Source organism: Callospermophilus lateralis, chromosome 1 (genome assembly GCF_048772815.1).
Source record: "Callospermophilus lateralis isolate mCalLat2 chromosome 1, mCalLat2.hap1, whole genome shotgun sequence".
In the NCBI taxonomy this organism is placed as follows: domain Eukaryota; kingdom Metazoa; phylum Chordata; class Mammalia; order Rodentia; family Sciuridae; genus Callospermophilus; species Callospermophilus lateralis.
The window spans coordinates 200,062,642-200,081,980 of NC_135305.1; the positions used below are offsets into that span (position 1 = coordinate 200,062,642).

The window sequence follows — 19,339 nt, forward strand, 5'->3', positions numbered from 1 at the left end:
CACATTTTTTGGACACATATGCCTTTCCGTAGCACTAAGCCCTGATGAATCCAAATTTAAAAAGTTTAGAGTAAAAAGGGTTATTTTAAGTTTATCTTTGGGGAATATATACCCTTCCCAATTCCCTCTTTTTGCTTTAATAAGTACATTTTAATAGTTTGATGAGCTCTTTCAACTATGCCTTGTCCCTGTGGATTGTATGGGATTCCTGTTATATGAGTAATGCCAAATGATGAGCAAAATTGTTTAAAAGAGGTAGAAGTATAACCAGGGGCATTATCTGTTTCTGTTTTGGAACGCCCACAGTGGCAAAATTTTGTAAGCAAGGAGCTATAATATCTTTAGTTTTTTCTCCAGCATGAAGGGAGCCCATCAAAAATTCAGAAGTATCAACTGTAACATGCAAATATTTTAATTTTCCAAATTCTGGCAAGTGTGTGACGTCCATCTGCCAAATATGATTAGGTATCAGTCCTCTAGGATTGACTCCAAGATTAACTTGTGGTAAAAAGGTCACACAATTTTGACATTGCTTTATTATTTGTCTAGCTTGTTCCTTAGTTATTTTAAAACGCTTTTGTAAAGTACTAGCATTGACATGGAACTTTTTATGAAAATTTGTAGCTTCTTCTAGTGTAGAGAAAATATGTATGTCATGTGTAGTTTTATCTGCTAAATCATTGCCCAAACTAAGGGCTCCAGGCAATCCTGTATGTGCCCTGATATGTCCTATAAAGAATGGATCTTTTCTGTCCCAGATTAGACTTTGTATAGTGGAAAGCAAAGAGAAAACAGTAGAGGAAGGGGAAATCCTACCAGCATCTTCAAGGGATACTATAGCATTAACTATATACTGACTATCGGAAAATAAATTAAATACAGAATCTTTAAACATCACAAAAGCTTGTAATACTGCATTAAGCTCTACCTTTTGAGCTGATTGTTTGGGAACTAAAAATGTAAAAGTTTGATCAGGTGTAACTATTGCTGCTGTACCATTATTAGATCCATCAGTGAATATATTTGGAGCATTCCCGATAGGTGTTTTTCTTGTCATTTTTGGAAAAATTACAGGATGTGATGACCAAAAAGACAATAAAGGATTAGATGGTAAGTGGTTATCAAATGAAACATTAGATTTGCACATGATTATTGCCCAAGTATTTAACTCATTAGCTAACTCATCAATTTGATTCATAGTATATGGAGTAATAATTTTATTGGGAGAAATTCCAAACACTCCCTTTGCTGCTTTTATTCCTTTGAGTATTAATTGTCCTACAGCCTCAGGATACCTAGTAAGAATAGTGTTAGGAGAATAAGATAAATGTATCCATAATAATGGACCTTTTTGCCAAAATACTCCTGTAGGAATATTTTTTGTTGGTAGTACAATAAATAATAAAGGCAAACTTATATCGATTCTATCCAAATGCATATTTTCCAGATAAGTTTCAATAATTTTTAATGCCTTTCTTGCTTCAGGCATTAACATTTGGGGTGAATTTGGATCTGATGGACCTTTAAGGATATCAAATAAAGGTCCCAACTCTCCTGTTAGTATATACCTAGATAAGGCCTTATCCAATTTATGTCTCCTAATAACTTTTGAAAGTCATTAAGTGATTTGAGTTGATCCACTCGTATTTGAATTTTTGGTGGACGGACCATGGTTGAGGATAATAGAACTCCTAAATAATTAATTGGAAAATTTAATTGTACTTTATCTATTGCTATCTCTAGATTATAATTTTTTAATAAATTTGTAAGTGTGGCATAACATTCTAGCAATGTGTTTTTATCTTTTTGTGCTAATAATACATCATCCATATGGTGAAATATTTGTAGTTCAGGATTTTGATTTCTAAGTGGCTGGATTACTTTGTTAACATAAATTTGACACATAGTTGGGCTATTAGTCATCCCTTGAGGGAGTACTTTCCATTCATATCTCTGATCAGGACCTTCATGATTCAGTGCAGGGATAGTAAATGCAAAATGTGGACTATCCTCGGGATGAATTGGAATTGAAAAAAAAAACAATCTTTAATATCTATAACTAAAACATACCAAGTTTTTGGCAAAGCAGACAATTGAGGAATCCCCGATTGAGCAGGTCCCATAATAACTATCTCATTATTAATGGCTCTTAAATCTTGCAGTAATCTCCATTTATCAGATTTCTTTTTGATGACAAAAATGGGAGTATTATGGGGAGATACAGAAGGTTGTATATGTCCTTCCGCTAATTGTTGTTTGACCAGGTCATGGGCTGCTTGTATCTTTTCTTTAGTAAGGGGCCACTGAGGAACCCATACTGGTCTTTCTGATTTCCAAGTAATTTTTATTGTCTCAGTGGCCCTTTCTGAAAATCCAACCCATGTCTGTCCATTCCTTGATCTATTTGTATTTGTGCTGCTATACCTTGTTCTTGTTTTTCTAATCTTTTTCCTTTCCTAAAACCTTGTCTAGTCATAATAGTGGGTGCATTTTGGTTGATGTTATTTGTTAATGTCAAACCTAATTGATCTAGGACATCTCGTCCCCATAAATTTACAGGAAGATGATCCAATACATATGGCTGTATAGTTCCTACACATCCTTCAGGATCCTTCCAGTCTAATACCATTGCACTTCTATGGGGATTAGTCGCCAATCCTAGGCCTCAAAGCGTTTGAGTGGCTTGTTGTAATGGCCAATGTTTTGGCCATTCTTGACGAGATATGATGCTAAGGTCTGCACCTGTATCCAGTAGCCCATTAAATTCATGTCCTTGAATATTTAGTTTTAGCAAGGGGCGAGAATCTAAACTTAAAGAAAGCATAGCTCAATCTACACCTGTGGAGCCTAATCCCTTGGAACCTCTTTCTACAGTCCGACTGGAAAATTTATCATGTAGGCTGGGTATTATTAGTAACTGTGCTATTCTATCTCCTGGTGAAATTACTGATATACCCTTTGGAGAACTGGCTATAATTTTTATTTCACCTTCATAATTGGGATCAATTACCCCAGGACTTATCAAGTCCTTTTAGAGTAGAAAAGCTGCGTCCCAATAATAAGCCTACTGTTCCTTTGGGAAGAGGTCCTTTTACCCCTGTGGGAATGATTTGAACTCCCATCTCTGGAGTTAGTACTGATCTGGTGGAGGCGTAGATGTCCAACCCTGCCCTCTCTCTGGTTTGTCTGATGAGGGATCTGATGGACAATATGTCCTGGGCACTACCCTGATGGGGTTGCTGGGTTCCTCCAGTGCTCTGTATATTTGTGGTCTTGGGCCCCGGAGCATTGGGCCCCCCTGTCCATTTTTTTGGCAATGGAGCCCGATGCCTTTCTCCACGATATCGTGGATAAACACCTGGTCCTTGTTCATTTTTTGATAATGGAGTACCCTCTATGGTGGTTTGAGAACGGCATTCATTAACCCAATGTCTCCCTCTACGGCATCGTGAGCAAATACCCAGTATTCTACTCCTTTGATACCTAGTTTTGTTAAACCCTCCTCCTATGGGGCAATTCCTTTTAAAATGTCCTGTTTGTTCACAATTGTAGCATGTTCTTGGCCTGGCATCTAAAGCCTGTTTTACTGCAGCTGCCACGACTTGCCCTTGTTCACTAATGTCTCTGGCATCTAAAGCCTGTTTTATTGCAGCTGCCATGACTTGCTCTTGTTCATTAATGTCACTACATAATTTAATATGTGTTTAAATCTTCATGTGTCCATTGTCTAATGACTTCTCTGCACCAACGATTCGCTTGCTCATAAGCCAGTTGTTTTATTAATGGCATTGCTTGTTCTGTATTCCCCAAAACTCTGGTAGCTGTTTGAATAAGCCTATCTACAAATTCAGCGTAAGATTCATTAGCTCCTTTTATTACCTTAGATAATTGACCTTGTAAACCTCCATGTCCTTGTAAAGTCTTCCATGCCCTAACTGCATCTGCAGCAATTTGTGCGTATACGCCAGGATCATATACAATTTGTTGCTGCTGATCCTCATAAGGTCCCTTTCCTAACAAATCTAGATTTCTCTGACGATAACCAGCTGCTGCATTTCGCCTAGCCGTCTCCTTGCAAAATTCCTCATTGGCAACCTTCCATAACAGGTATTGTCCTCCATTTACCACAGCTTTACACATATTAGCCCAATCTGCTGGCGTCATGTTCAAGTTGGTAATGGATTTGACCAAGCTTACAGTGAAGGGTGCTTGAGGACCATAGGTTGTTACAGCCTCTTTTAGCTGCTTCACTGTTTTGAAATTTAAAGCATTGTGAATTTGCTGCCCTCCTGCCTCAAATACAGGGCATGTTAATATTTGAGGTCCTGTCTCAGGATCCCAACTATCAACTGCAGGGGTTGGGGGCCTCCCAGCATATGGAGGTGGCCTTGTTGGTTGGACACTTACGTCCTCTGGTGATAGAAAGGTGTTAGTAGCAGTCTCCTGTAGAGGTGGTGCTGTTGGTTGGACACTTACATCCTCTGGTGATAGAAAGGTGTTAGTAGCAGTCTCCTGTTGTAACTTTCCCCCTGTTGGCTTTTTCTGCTCTACACTTTCTTTCTCTGACTAGCTCGAAAGACCTTCTCTTTTACTTGAATTTTTTCCTCTGTCTGACTAGTTCGAGAGAACTTCTCTTTTACTTGAATTTTTTCCTCTGACTAGCTCGAGAGAGCTTTTTTATTTGAATTTTTTTCTTTGTCTAGCTCGAGAGACCTTCTCTTTTACTTGAATATTTCTACTATAACTATAATACAACCCAAGAAGATAACGCCAAACAAAACTGAAACAGAGTGAAACAAAATTGGAACAATAAAAAAATCATTATAGCCTTTCTATCCTCCTGAAATGTCCATCCGTCCTTTCTCCCTATCTGTTCCTCAGATGCGAGCGGTTTTTCTTCCATCTTACACATCTCCAGGGACGGGCAACTTAAAAGTGAAGCAAAACAAAAGAATCTTAAAATGGCTACCCATCCTCTCATCCTGCCCTCAAGGGCGAGCAGTTTACCTTATCACTTACCCTCAGTCGTTCCCCGTGCGAGCCACCAAATGCCGCAGTCTGGCTGGGCATGATTCAGGAGCCACTTGTCAAAAGAAATGAACTCTGTTTTTGGAACACACACACCAAACCACACAGCTCCTCAGGAAAAACCCTCAGAGCCCAACTGCCACTACCAGCTTCCCACAAGCCTCTCAACCTCCCCCACTCCTCCTGCTCTTGAGGCTGATTGGTTGGGTCGTGTGGGCAGAGCCAAAAGTCCCCCAATGGGCAGCTCCGTGGTCTGAAAGGGCCGGGAAACAGCCCAATGAGCATCACTGCAGAGGAGCCAATCAGTTGGCAGCTAGAAGTTTGCTGGGGCTGATGTGAGCCAATCATCAGCTGGCAGCTGGAAGTTTGCTGGGGCCCCTTTTGGCTGTGGCTGTCAACAGTGCCCAGGCATGGAGATGGGGGTGGTGGCAGTTGGCTATTAGGCTACATCATGCACATGGTGAGGGGAGGCACAGGGTGGGTCACTCAGAGGATGGCTTCTGTGTCCCTATTTTTCCTGTTAGAGATGAGGGAGTAGAGACTCAAAGTCCAAGTCAGTTGCCTGTGATCCTCGGGCAATTAGGAAATGGTAGAGTTGACTTTTGAATTTTGCATCTGTCTAACTCAGCAAACCATTTTGTGTCCCAGTAGAGACAATTTGTTAATTTTCAGTTTAACTAAAAAACTCCAAAACTAAAAGCCAATATAGTCAACAAACATATGAAAAAATGTTAATCTCTAGCAATTAGAGAAATGCAAATGAAGATTAAGATTTCATCTCATTCTAGTCAGAATGGTAATCATCAAGAATGCAGGCAATAATAAATGTTGGCAAGGGTGTGTTGAAAAGGCACACTATACATTGCTGGTGGGACTGCAAATTGGTTCAATCACTATGGAAAGCAGTATAGAGATTCCTCAAAAGACTCGGAATGGAACCACCTTTTGACCCAGCTATCCTCCTCCTCGGTATATACCCAAAGGACTTAAAATTGGCATACTACAGTGATGCAGCCATGTCAATGTTTATAGCAGCTCAATTCACAATAGCTAAACTATGGTTCCAATCTAGGTGTCCTTCGATAGATGAATGGATAAAATGGAATATATGTATACCACATTTATATACATACCACTATAATATATACACACACATACACACATACACACACCATATATATCTTATATAACATATTTTTTAATGGAATATTACTTGGCTTTAAAGAAGGAAATGGCTGGTAAATGGAGAATATCATGCTAAGTGAAATAAGCCAATCCCCCAAAACCCCAAAGGCCGGATGTTTTCTCTGATATGTGGATGCTAATTCACAATGGGGGGGCACTAGGGAAGAATAGTTACCTTAGATTAGGTAAAGGGGAGTGAAAGGAAGGGAGGGGCCATGGGGATAGAAAGGATAGTAGAATGAAGGACATTATTACCTTACGTACATACGTGATTGCATGACCAATGTGATTCTATAATATGTACAATCAGGAAAAACGAGCTATGTGTATCAAATGCATTCTACTGTAACAAATATCTAATTAAAACAAATTTCCACATGGAAAAAGAAAAGCCAATCTGCAACACTCACAGAACAAAAGGTGACTGAACTTTTCTCAAAGGTAGAATCATGAAGTTAGAGGAGTGTGACTATTTTGCATGTCACTGCTCCCCATTGAGGCTTTGCCAGTTTTCCCCTTCCTCTGCTGGGGGCTGTGATGAGATGCTTGGCAGGAATGTGGGTACCCATGTGAGCTGAGGCAGGTAGCTGCAAGTCTAGGGGGCAGGTTCAGTTTGAGTTGGCTGCATGTGACCCTCATGCACATCAGAGTGCATGGGCTCCAGACAACGTGTTTCCACCCATCCATCTTAGCACTTCTGACCATGTGCTCTGTCCCACGTAGGTTGCTAGTCCCAGAGTAGAATCATGTAGAGAAGACCTGAGCTGAACCTGCAGCCAGAGCCCATGTGTGAGAAATCAATGTATGTTACGGTCATGGAGCTTTCATGCTTGTTATGCAGTGATAGCTGACTGATACAGGACTCCTCTCAGGAGTCTAGATTACTCATGCCATGCAGCTGTGGAGTGAGCCCAAGTCTCTTTGCTTTGATGGTTCCTTGACTTTATGGAAGCCAAATGGAGCCAGTGAACAAATGAGCAAGATTTTGCTCCCACTTATTCCTGTTTCTTCATGGGCACACACATTTCCAGATCCTAATTTATCCTATGGCCTAGGCAACAATGAGGAGTAGGGAGTATTAGGGTATACGAGCAGCCCCTTAGAAACAGGACTGAAAAGAAAGTTCCTGTGTTCTTGGCCGTATAAAAGGAGGGGGATGGCAGATGCTCAGATTTCTCTAGAGGACCGTGCTGGCAGGGTGGGGCGGGTGGCAGGCTCCCCATAGAGAGCTCTTGCCTGTGCTCTGTTGGCTTTGGAGATCTCTACTTCCCTGTTTTGTGGTCTAAACCAAACCTACTTTGGCTCTTAAAGCAACCATTATCTTCTCTTAATGTGGAAAATCTCAGTGACGCCAGCTCTCTGTTCTAGGTGGGGATCACATTGTGGTTAAGTACAATGGAAATATCAGAGTTTGACATTCCCTCTCACATGTCACCTAGGCCAACCTCCTGTCTGTACCGAGGTTCAGAAACTTGCCCAAGCCCGGGTTTTTCCTCTTGTATTATTCACATGCCATACTCACGTGTGGATAGGCAAAGTGGCATGGTGTTCGGAAGATAGACTCGGGACCCAGAACACCAGAGTTCAAGTCCAGCTCTGCCACTTGCTCTTATTAATAATGTGTCCTCAGACGAGTTAAGTTTCTCTGCTACCTCAAGGTCGTGGAAAGGACTGAGTTGATTCCCATGAGTTCTTAGAATAGCGCCTGGCTATATCTAAGAATACTAAATGCTCAGCGTGTCTGCACCAGTTCTTCTGCTGTGTGCCTCTGAGGTATGCGGAGCAAGAGATTGTTGAAGGGTGATTGACTTGTGTCCCAGGAATAGAGTCCACTTAATTTTAAGTTCCTGGAAAGCACTAGATAGTCAAAACCCAAGGGACATAGTTCTGGCTATTCAGAAGTCCCTTATCTGCAGGAAAAGTATCTATTTGAAAGGGGGACAGTTCCCTGCCCATGTGTGACTGCTGGGTACCTCTCCCCAAAGGCTCCAGCTGCACCCAAGTACAAGGTAGCAGAAAGGGTTATTTTCATTTACAATAGGAAAAAGGTGAATCCCTCTTAGAACCTGTGGTCTGTTGCAGGCGTGGAAGAGAGGGTGGTGGAAATCCACTGGTGGTCATGTCCATGGGCATGGGGCAGAGGGAACCGCTGCCTCCAGATGTACTTCTTATGCAGTGGTAGACAGACATGGGAGGGAGGGGTTGGTGGGGAGATTGGTTGAAGTTAGCTTGTCCACATGGCCGCCTCTGTGGCTTGGACAAGTTGCTGGGTCCTGCAGGGCAGTGGACACTCTCAGGTCTCCATCGCTTTTTATCTTTTTTGGTTATTGTGAGGAGCTCATGAGAAAATGCTGGCCAAAGTGCTTAGGAAGCCCACTGATGGTTCTGTAAATGTGGACCAATTGGGTTCTTTTTAGAAGGCTGGAGGGTTGGTTTGGTTGGGCAAACCCTCCCAAGTGTGGGGGCACTTTTCCAAAAACGTCTCAAGCTTTTAAATTATTTTTGGGCCATGCTAGAGATTGAACCAGGGCCTGACACACGCCAGGCAAGCCCTCTGCCGCTGAGCCATGTGCCCAGCCCCAAGCTTTTGCACCGGTCTTTGGTTTGGTACAAGGATCTTTCTCTCGTGGCTTCTCAGGTGCTTCCTGTTTCTGGTTGGATGGGAGAGGCTACCAGAATATCCTGTCCAAACCAGGAAACGTGGAGGGAATGGGAAATAGAAATGAGTTTAGGACATAAAATAAAATCATGGTGCATGCCCTTCAGTAGAAGCTTAGTCTGCATTTACTGTGTGACACAAAAACTGCATGTCTACTCCCATATGTCATTTGGTTTCATGTGTGAGACGATACTTTCAGTGGATGATGTGGGAAAAACTATCTGTAAACTGGAGCACTGTAAACGTCTAGGTACTGTTCCCCAGGCCAGGATATTTTAAGAATCCCCAAAGTCAGTGCATGTGATAAAATTAAGTACAGACATTTCTTTCATCCCTTCTCCTTTGAGCCCACTGGGGGCAGAGCTTGGCAGGAGTGAGATTGTAAACAGTTCATCTTTTTATTGTGACAGAAAAATCTCATGAGCATGGAATAATTTGGGAGTAGCTTGGCTAAATTAACAAAAAGCGTTCAAGAGAAAACACTGATAAAGAAATGCAATTAGAGGCAATTATGGTACTATTGTACATTAGACCTAACTTGCAGGCTCTGACTTTTCCATTTATTCCAATATTTGAACCTATATGTCCCTATTTTCAGACTTGGTAAACTTGGCCAAGCTCCTTAAGCCCCAGCTTCCTCATCTGTAAAATGGGGAGGTTAATACCTACTGAAGACAGGAGACTGAGGCAGGAGGGTACAAATCCGAGGCCAGCCTCAGCAACTTAGCAAGACCCTATTTTAAAATTTAAAAAAGGGCTGTGGATGGTAGCTCAGTGGTAGAGCACCCCTGGCTTCAATCTTCTGTGTTGCACTCACACGTATGTGTACGTGTACATACACACAGGTATTTGAGGTATTTAAAATGTTTAGCAGTTTCAGGCTCCAAGTGTGTGCTCAATAAATGTGAATTTTATAATTTTTAGGTGACAGAACATTCTTAAATATTCTGAGCTAACAGGGTTGCTTTAGTGAATATACACGGAAGAATAGAAATTGGGTAGCATTAACATGATTTTAAGAGCCCTTGATAAGATTAAAATTACTTAAATACCTTTGATCATAGTTGCAAGATTTATTTCTTTGGTAAACTCTCTTCCCCTCTTTTTATGCATGATCTAAGGTTTAGCTTATGCCTTGTTTAAATGTTCTCAAATCTGAAATTGCTGGGGTCTGAATTTATCAAATTTTGTTGTCTTTTGCCCCATTGATTCCAAAGATTTTTATATCGTGTTCTTTATTGTCAGAACAGCTGGATTTTTATTTCTAAGGCATATTTGCATTTCTCAAGACAGTGATCATTTCTAGGGAAGGAAATAGATCACTAATTCAAAGTGAAATTTTTTTCCCCTTTTAATGTTAAAGGCTGTGGCTCCACAGGGGGTAAAAATCAATCACGATCCATTTACAAATGAAAAGCAGTTCAGGTTCTGTTGTGTTTTTTATTTTGTTTTGGAGAAAACCATCAAAGGCTGAGTTGATCCATTTAAAAATCCAGAAATAAGCCCCATACATTTTTATTAAATAAAGACCTCTGCATTTACATAGGATTTCATGATTTCCCAAGAGCTTTCATAAACATTATCTCATTTAAGCAAATATAGCATATTAAAAAAGGATACTGTTTTGCATTATGACCGGTTAAAGAGAAGGATCTGAGAGGGAAAGAGAGAATGACCCAAGGATAGCTAGGGCTGGAAAGAGGTCCCAGCATCTCTGGTAGTGGCTCAGAAACCCCATTAAGCTTTCCCTTTGGTACCAAGGACTTTTGTCTTAGGCAAAAATATGTTCTATGTTTCAAACGTGTCTCCATGCATTGTGTGAAATTAATTGCTTAAACTGCATCTTCTAGTATTGCCCCTGTGGATGTCCAATTTTGAGTCTCTTCCAAAACTTCCTGTGTGGTGCTAGGTGTCTTGGGGTTAGTTCTATGAGAAACTAGCAGGTTCAGATTCACTTGACATTTATCGAGCAATGGCCAGGTAGTGTTCTTGGTGCTCAATAACTTACCGGGTAATCGCATCATTTTGAGGTATTCTTATTATTGTACAGGTGAGAAAATTGAGGGTCAGGGAGATTGGTGACAGTCATAGGATTATTAAACAGAGGTGGGGTTGGGGACTTAAGTCTAGAGTAGGAATCTGTGTTACCTGTTCTGTTGAGATATTGTTTTTTTTTTTTTTTTTTAATTTTCTCCATTTTTTTCAGCCTTGGGGATTGAACCCAGGGGCGTTCTACCTCCTGAGCTACATCTTCAGCCCTTCTTATTTTTCGAGGCAGGGTCTTATTATGTTGCCCAGGTTGACCTTGAACTTGCAATCCTGCTGCCTCAGCTTTGAGCTTCTGGGATTATAGTCATCTGCCATCATACCTGGTGGGACATTGGGATTCTTTGTGATGACAAGACTAGGTGCTGTGACCCATCAGAGAAAATCTCCTATTTTCGTCATAATCTTCTAAGTATTTAGGACCTTATGCTGTGGACTATTCAAGCCATGTTTTAGTTTTTCTGTTTTAAACAATCCATGGGTAAGTCCTCCAGGTACAGGGCGGGAGGGGCAGGTGTTCACCTTAGCCTGGTAAAATGTAGCTAGGGCTGATCTGCTCTATGTCCTGGGTCTCTCCTTACTCCAGACATTTGGTTTTAATGTCCAAACAGCCGTTTGTCCGTGTTTTAGTGCCAGTGAGTCTTTTCGCTTCTGTTACACGATTGAATTCTACTTGGTTCTGAGCTGGGGTTCTCACTGAAATGTGACTGATCCCTGTCCAGGTCAGTTTCTATGACGGATGAAATGTGACATAGCATATACTAAGTTGAAAATACATTATTATGTGCCTGTAAGATAGCTTGTTGCTTATTCTGAGTTAGGGAATTAACAAAATGGGGCTTGCTAGATTCTGGAGGCAAGGAACTATTTAACAATTATTAAAAAATTCTTTTGTCACTTATTATTGTTTAAAAAAAGGCATATAAAAATTACCACTGTAACCATTTTAAAGCATGTAGTACTATGGCATTAAGTACATCCACGTTGTTCAACTTTCCCCACCATTCATTTCCAGAACTTTCCTCTTTCCAAATGAGTCTGTACCCACACAACTCTCTCATCCTCCTCCCCACCAACCCCTGGCAACCACTATTCTCCTTTCTGTCTCTGACTTTGACCATTCTAGGGACCTCATGTAAGTGGAGTCTCATCGTTTTAGTCAGTTTTTTTGCTGCTCTGATTAAAAGATCCAACCAGAAAAATTGTACAGGAGGATTTAGGGGCTTCCGGTTTCAAAGGCTCAGTCTATATCTAGAAGGCTGGCTCATTATTCAGAGATTGAAGTGAGGCAGAACATCATGGGAGAAGAGAGTGGCAGAAGGAAGTGCCTTACTTGATCAGGAAGCAGAGAGATTCTACTTACCAGATTAAATATATATATATATATATATATATATATATATATATATATACACACACACATACACACCACAATGACCCACCTTCTCCAGCCACGCCCTACCTGCCTTCATTTACCACTCAGTTAATCCCCATGGGGAATAATTTACTGATTGGGTTAAGGCTTTCATGATCTGATCATTTCTCCTGTAAACCCTCTTGCATTGTCTTGCACATGAGCTTTTGGGGGACACTTCACATCCGAAGCATAACACGCACGGTGTGTGCCCTTTTGTGATGGGCTTGTTTCACTTAATGTGGTGTCCTCAGGAAATAGCCATGTTGTAGCATGTGTCAGAATTTCCTTCCTTTTAAAGGTAGAATAGCATAGGTGTATACCATACTTCATTTATCTGGTGATGGACAATGATTTTTTTTTTTTTTAAACAAAAATAATGAGACTGGGCCTGTTCTCATGCAGCATGCCTGTGTGGCTGAAGTAGCGGGGAGGCCAGCAGCCCCTGCTCTTCAGTGCTGACTGAGACTAATTAGCTATGTAGCTTTAAATAAACCACTTGTTCTGAGCAATTACATACTGACATAAAATGAATGGGGAAGGTTGGGATTATTAGATATTCTCTGAAGATTATTTCCCCTTTAAAAACCTCTTTCTCACTTAATTGTAAGTCTCTGGTTTGGTACAATTTGCATTTTAGTGCTCACTTTGTTTAATCATGAGCTATTTTGATAAATTCTTCTCCCTTCCTCTCTAACCTAGTTATTGAGATCATTTACTCCACCCCCCCCTCGTTTGGAAGGAGATGCCTCCTAATGGGTAGTTTTATCTTTTCATTTTTTGGGGGTGTATTTAAATGCCCTTTATTATTAGAGATCTGTCTAAATTGCTGTTTAATGATCAGTTGTTTAGATTTGCCTCTCCTTGGTGAAATTCAGAAATAATTTAATACAGCAGAGCTATTTTCTCCCTGGTATTTTCATAGCTCAGCTAAGGAACCATGGAGAAATTATTTTAAAATCAGTGTATTAAAAAGACTGGCTTTGAAAGATCAAACTTTCTCAAGTATGTAATAGGAAGAGTGTTTTGGAAAGTGTTACACTGTGCATATATCGATCTTTCTGGGGGATTGACACATTCCAGAGTTTTAGGAAGGGTGCAGAAGTGACCACGCCCAATCACTGGCCGCCTTGAGTGAATTAAAATTCATGAGTGTTGACTCCATGCATTGAAGTTGCGGATTCTGAACATTTGGGAATCGGTAAATTTTTTTTTCTTCTTTCTGAATTGCCTTCTGTTTAGGCAGGGTTTAATAAAACCAGCAGCTAACCCAAGGAAAATACTACCATTTTTGGAATGGAGGAGCCATACGACTTAACATATTGAAGCCTGTGACATAGGCCAAGTAATTCAAACCCACGTGTGGCAGGGAATTCTCCCATCGAATCCCGGTTCCTCCAAGATATTTCTCGGTCCCCTGTTGGACTTCATCTTTTGCTTACCAGGTTCAGTTTCTCCCAATTTAATAGGTTTGTGACAGCATCAGTTGCTGCTGTCACCATGCGAAGCCTGGTTTCTGCTCTGCTTCTTTGAAGTGGATAAATGCTTTGTTCATAGAGGGAGATGGCCCTTTGCAGCCCTCTCTGCTGGGCCATCACGTTGGGGGCGTGTGAAGGCCGACCGAGTGGACGTGCCCAGGAGCAGCCAGCTTCTGGCCCCATGGCCTTTGTGTTTGTGAAGGCAAAGTTCTTCCTGGGAACAGGAGACGGGAGGTCCCCTGCCCTCTCTTGAATCCCTCCACCCTGCGTTTCTGAACTTCTCAGTGGAGACAGGATGTCTGACGTGGCTTCTCGGGGTTGGTGTTGGGGGGCAGCCCCTTGTTTCTCTACCCATCTTTATTCCCAGACTCTCTAGTGTGTCTTGCTATCTCAGGTCTAGAGAAGAAGAATCAAATTATTTTTGCTCTAATCAAGATTTTTAGGATAGGAAAAAGTTAGCATAACCTTATGTGACATTGTCCCTCGGTGTCTGAGGGAGACTGGTTTCAGGACCCCCTCAGATCCCAAACTCCTTGGATACTGGAGTCCCACATATAAAATGGTAAGGGTGCTGGTAAGGGCTTCCCCTGGCAGTCTTCTAGCCTGGGCCAGGCGGGGGGCACTCCCAGCTTCCAATAAGACCACGACCACCTCAGAAACACCAGGTCCTGTTCCAGGATACAGAACTCCAAGCACAGTGTGGGGAGGAGGCTGAGAAAGGTGTTGAATGTGTTTTTTTTTTTTTTTTTTTTTTTTTGCAGTTCCTGTCAAAAAGAGACCTCAAGACTATTTACTTAAAAAGATATGAGACTTCCATGCGTTTGTCCGCTTTTTCTTTGTGACAAAAATACCCAAGGACAATTGGAGGAGGAAAATTTGACTTGAGCTGGTGGTTTCTGAGGTCTAGTCCATGATCACCCAAGTCTGTTGCTCTGAGGAGGAACGTGACTGCAGGACAAGGAAGCTGTCCTGCTCTTGGTGACCAAGAAGCAGGGGGTGGGGTGGGAAGGGGGTGCAGAGAAATGACCACTCCTCCAGCCACGCCCCCTCCTACATCACCACTCGGTTTCCTCCATTCAAAGGAGGATGGACGGCTTAGGTCATGGCACTCCGAATCTAATCCTGGCCCCTCTGAACATTCCTGCATTAGCGCAGGAGTTTTGGGGGAACACCTCGTATTCAAACCACAACACCACACAGTTCCTATTCATGCCACATTTATAAGGCTGAACTGGTGTGTCGGGCATGGTAGTTTTATTCAGCCCTTGGGGTCTGGATCTTCTTTGTTTCATTTTGTAGGAGTTATAATGGGAGGTTTACCCCTGGAGTTAGGGGCACCGATGAGGTTCATTTGTCCAGTTTGGGACATTTTGCTCTTTCTAGTCCTTGTGCTATTTGATGCAGGGTTTGTTTAATTCTTTGCACCCCTATCCGCAATCTTGGTGCAAGATTTTGCTGGGGATAAGTGGGTTCCGTTGCTGGTGCGTGGCTCTCTGGCAGGGCTGGAAGTTTCCCTTAGCGTCGCAGGACAAGGTGGGAGGAGCTTACGGCACCCCCCTCATGGAAGAGGAGTCCCTCATTGACCTTCTGTTGTAATTCAGCAGTCGGTTAATGGCCACTTACTGGAAAATGTTACTAGGCTCTGCGGTGAGTGTTGTTAGAAACTGAATTACTCTGCCTATCTCCCCAGGGCCCCTTCCCCGCTGCGCCTGGAGTAGACACTTTGAGCTGCAGGAAGGCGCACTGTGTTGCAATCACGGCTTCATTGTTCTTTTGGATTATTTATTTTTGTGTTTCAAAAATAATCATATTTTCATGGTACTAGATTTTAATGGTACAGGAGACTTGCCAAGACCCCCAGAAGGTCACTGGGTTATTTGCTGGGTAGCCCCAGCCTGAGGCTATCCAGCAATGTGGCACATGTGATTAATTTGAGTCACTCTAAACCTCCCTCCTTGTCTTCACCCCTGAAATGACTTCCAACCGCCAGTCGCTTCTTGTGATTTTGTGAAACTACTTTACAAAATCTTTCCTAGGCCACAGATCTAAGAGATAGGCGTTCACTAGCTGGGTGACCCTGGACAATTCACCTGACCTTTCTGAGCCTTAGTATTACCTGTTGACAAATAGGGAGATCGATTCCCAGGGATGTGGGAATCAATGAAATGATGCTAGTGGAGGCAATACCACAAAGCCTGGCACTACTAAACTCTCATCAAAAGTTTCTTTCTTGCCAATGTGAAAATAAAATGGGCAACAGAGTGTTCCCATTTGTTGGGTAGGGTGTTGGGACAAAGGAGATCATCCATGGGTTTTCTCTTGGTCTGGAGATATCTGTCCCTCTTGCTTCCACACAGGAATACACGTGTCTGCTACCTCTGACCTTGCGGGAGAGCAAGGCCACATTCTGGGACCTGTCCTGGTAGACCCCCTCTTTCTTAGCCCAGGGGTGGATGCCTTGCTTCTGGTTGGATGCTTGGGAGCATTCTGCCTCTAGCTGTACCAAGTGTTTTGGGGGAAAGGTTGGTCTCCTTCCAGGGGACTCCACACTAGGATGGCCACATTATTCCCATTTCTGGGTCATGTTTTCAGCTCCTCAGGACCCACTAGGGATCTTGATCCTTTCTGAAGTAATTGAAGTAATTGTCACCAGCCTCCCACTTAATCACTGTGGCTGCGGCGGCTGCTCCCTCCCCGACGTGAGCGGAGGAAGTCCTCTGAGGCCCTTGGCAGCCTTGCTACCTGATGGCTCCAGCGCCTGGATTTTTGAGGTCTCGTGGATTCCTGAGACTTTCCTTCTGCGCCCGAGTCTGGTCAGCATCCCTGGCCCAGCTCGCAGAGGCACTGGGGGAAGGGGCTGGGTCCACGCACGATTGGCGCACACTGACATGTCTGGTCTGCTTCTCTTTCCTTCTCCCCCTCCAGAGTATAAGAAGAAGTATGGAGAGGAACATGGCTCCTGCCAGGCTGGGATAGCAGGCTTCTTCACGGAGGTGGGTGATTCTGCCTGGGGATGCCTCTTTTGGGTGTTCATTTCCTGGCTTTTTGTGATATTTTGTGACCTCCGGAGGGGAGTGCTGTTAGTGTCCCAGACACTCGAGCTGTGGGTGAGTCGATTCTGGTCCTTACATCGGGGAGCGTTATTTAAGCCTGGTCAGGGGCACTGGCTGGGCAGAGGCTGCTGGTGGCCTGACTCACTCAAATTTCCGAACATGTCAGTTTGATGCTGAAACCTGCGGAAGGACCTGATTAAAGGGATACAATGGCCAGGCATGGTGGTGTACGCCTGTAATCCCAGTGGCTTGGGAGGCTGAGGCAGGAGGATTGTGAGTTCAAGGCCAGCTTCAGCAACCTAGTGAAATCCTGACTGTAAATAAAATATAAAAAAGGCTGGGTATGTGGCTCAGAGGTTAAGCATCCCTGAGACAGCATGCAGGCAGCTGGTGCCTAAGTGAACACTCGTCACCTCACAGTGTTCCTCTTTATGGAGGGTCTCAACATACAACCCTAGACCTTTTCTCAACCTCTCAAAGACCCTACACTTGAATGTGCCCTGTCAGCGGCCCTGTGACATCTGGCCTGTAGTTCATTTTTAGTTACTGTTTTCTTGTTCTCATTTCCTGCGAGTTTGTTCTTTGCTTCTCCTCCTCGTTCCTTGGGCATCTTTAGGACTGCCTGCCTTCTGCAAAGTTCCTTGCTGAGCTCTGGAAGTGGCACCGTTGTCTGTGTGGTTCCTTGCATCACATAAAAAGTACTTCTGAAATCTTACTGTTTGAAGTCTCCAAATGTATCCCGAATGACGGCTTTTCTGTATCGCCACCGAAAAAGGGTAGAAAGTCGGTCAGCACACGTGTCTGGAAGGGCCACTGCCCTCACTTGGCGATACACTGGCCCCGAGTTGGTTTCCCCTGTCCATTTTATTATAGTCATTGAATCAATGCACTTTAACCATTTTAAATGTGGGATCGGTGACATTTAGTGCATTTGCAGTGTCACATAACTGTCACCGTCATCTACTTCTTAAACATTTTCTCGGTCCCAGGCTGTGCCTGTGCTTGGCTCTTGCAGTATGTCTTCTGCACTCCAGCCTAAGGATTCTTTCAAAGTCAGACCTTTCATGTAGACTCTCTGGCTTCTCATGACAAGGAAGATTAAACCCCAAACTTCACATCTTGGCCTAAGGGCTTGACTCTGATGCCACCTGTCTCTCCCTTCTTTGCTACAGGACTGAAGAGAGCTGAAAGACAGCATGTGACATCGAGGGGAGGGGAGTAAGGCCTCTGACCCCACTGTCAGGTTTCCAAAGCTTTCTGCAGAGGGTCCCTTCTAAGTCAGGAGTGAAATTGGCCGTCTTGATCTTAGAAATGGCTATTTTAATTCAGAGAAAATAGATGGAACTATTCATGTTTGGCCCAGCTATCCCTCTCGTTGGTCTATACCCAAAGGACTTAAAAACAGCATACTACAGGGACATGGCCACATCAATGTTTATAGCAGCACAATTCACAATAGCTAAACTGTGGAGCCAACCTGGATGCCCTTCAGTGGATGAATGAATAAATAAAATGTGGCATATATACACAATGGAATTTTTACTCAACAATAAAAGAATAAAATCATGGCATTTGAGGCAAATGGATTGTGTTAGAGAAGATAATGTTAAGTGAAGTTAGCCAATCCCAAAAAACCAAATGTTGAATGTTTTCTCTGATATAAGGAGGCTGACTCATAGATGGGGTAGGGAGGGGGAGCATGAGAGGAATAGATGAACTCTAGATAGGGCAGAGGGGTGGGAGGGAAAGGGAGGGGGCAGGGGGTTAGCAAGGATGGTGGAATGTGATGGACATCATTATCCAAAGTACATGTATGAAGACACGAATTGATGTCAACATACTTTATATACAACCAAAGATATGGAAAATTTGTGCTGTATATATATATATAATAAGAATTGTAATGCATTCCACTGTCATTGATATTTTTAAAAAAGTCAATAAAAAGACAGTTGGCAATATAGTGTGCAAACAGCAAAAATGAAAGGTAGAAAGTCGAATTTTTAAATCATCTTTTATTCAAACCAATAAATGGGAGGCACCTCCCTCTCAACCCCCAGCAATTCCTACTGTGAACCTTCATGCAGGCGTTGGTTTTGTGACTGCTCCAGAGAATTCCACCCTGGGCCTCGTGAATGGTACCACCAGTGTCCTAGCTGGCGAGGCCAAAAGCTTTGAAAATTCCCCTCTCACTGGGGTATCAGCAACCAGCACGTCCCACCCCTTTTGCCCTCAAAACTTACCGTGCAAACACACGTTTCTCTCCACATCCTCTGGCACCCCACAAATCAGCTTTGATTGTTTTGCTCCTAGCCCACTACAGAGCCTTCCTGTTGTCCTGCTTCCACCCTTTCCTCCTGACAGACGAGTTCTGGGACCTTCTATGCACAAAAGTGTCATGGCTTCTTGCTCAGAACTGTCCAGTATCTTCCCATCCACTTATAAGAAAATCCAGATGCCTCCCCTCATCCGGCAT

The 19,339-nt window shown here is 42.9% G+C and overlaps 1 protein-coding gene across 1 annotated transcript in view; it reads left to right on the plus strand.

The window, feature by feature from the left end:
- Window positions 1–19,339, plus strand: part of Itga9 (integrin subunit alpha 9) — a 322,017-nt gene that overhangs the window by 29,987 nt on the left and 272,691 nt on the right. The window contains exon 5 of the mRNA XM_076843659.2: window positions 16,736–16,803. Within this exon, the coding sequence (XP_076699774.1) occupies window positions 16,736–16,803 (68 nt within the window). The remainder of the gene's footprint in view (window positions 1–16,735; window positions 16,804–19,339) is intronic.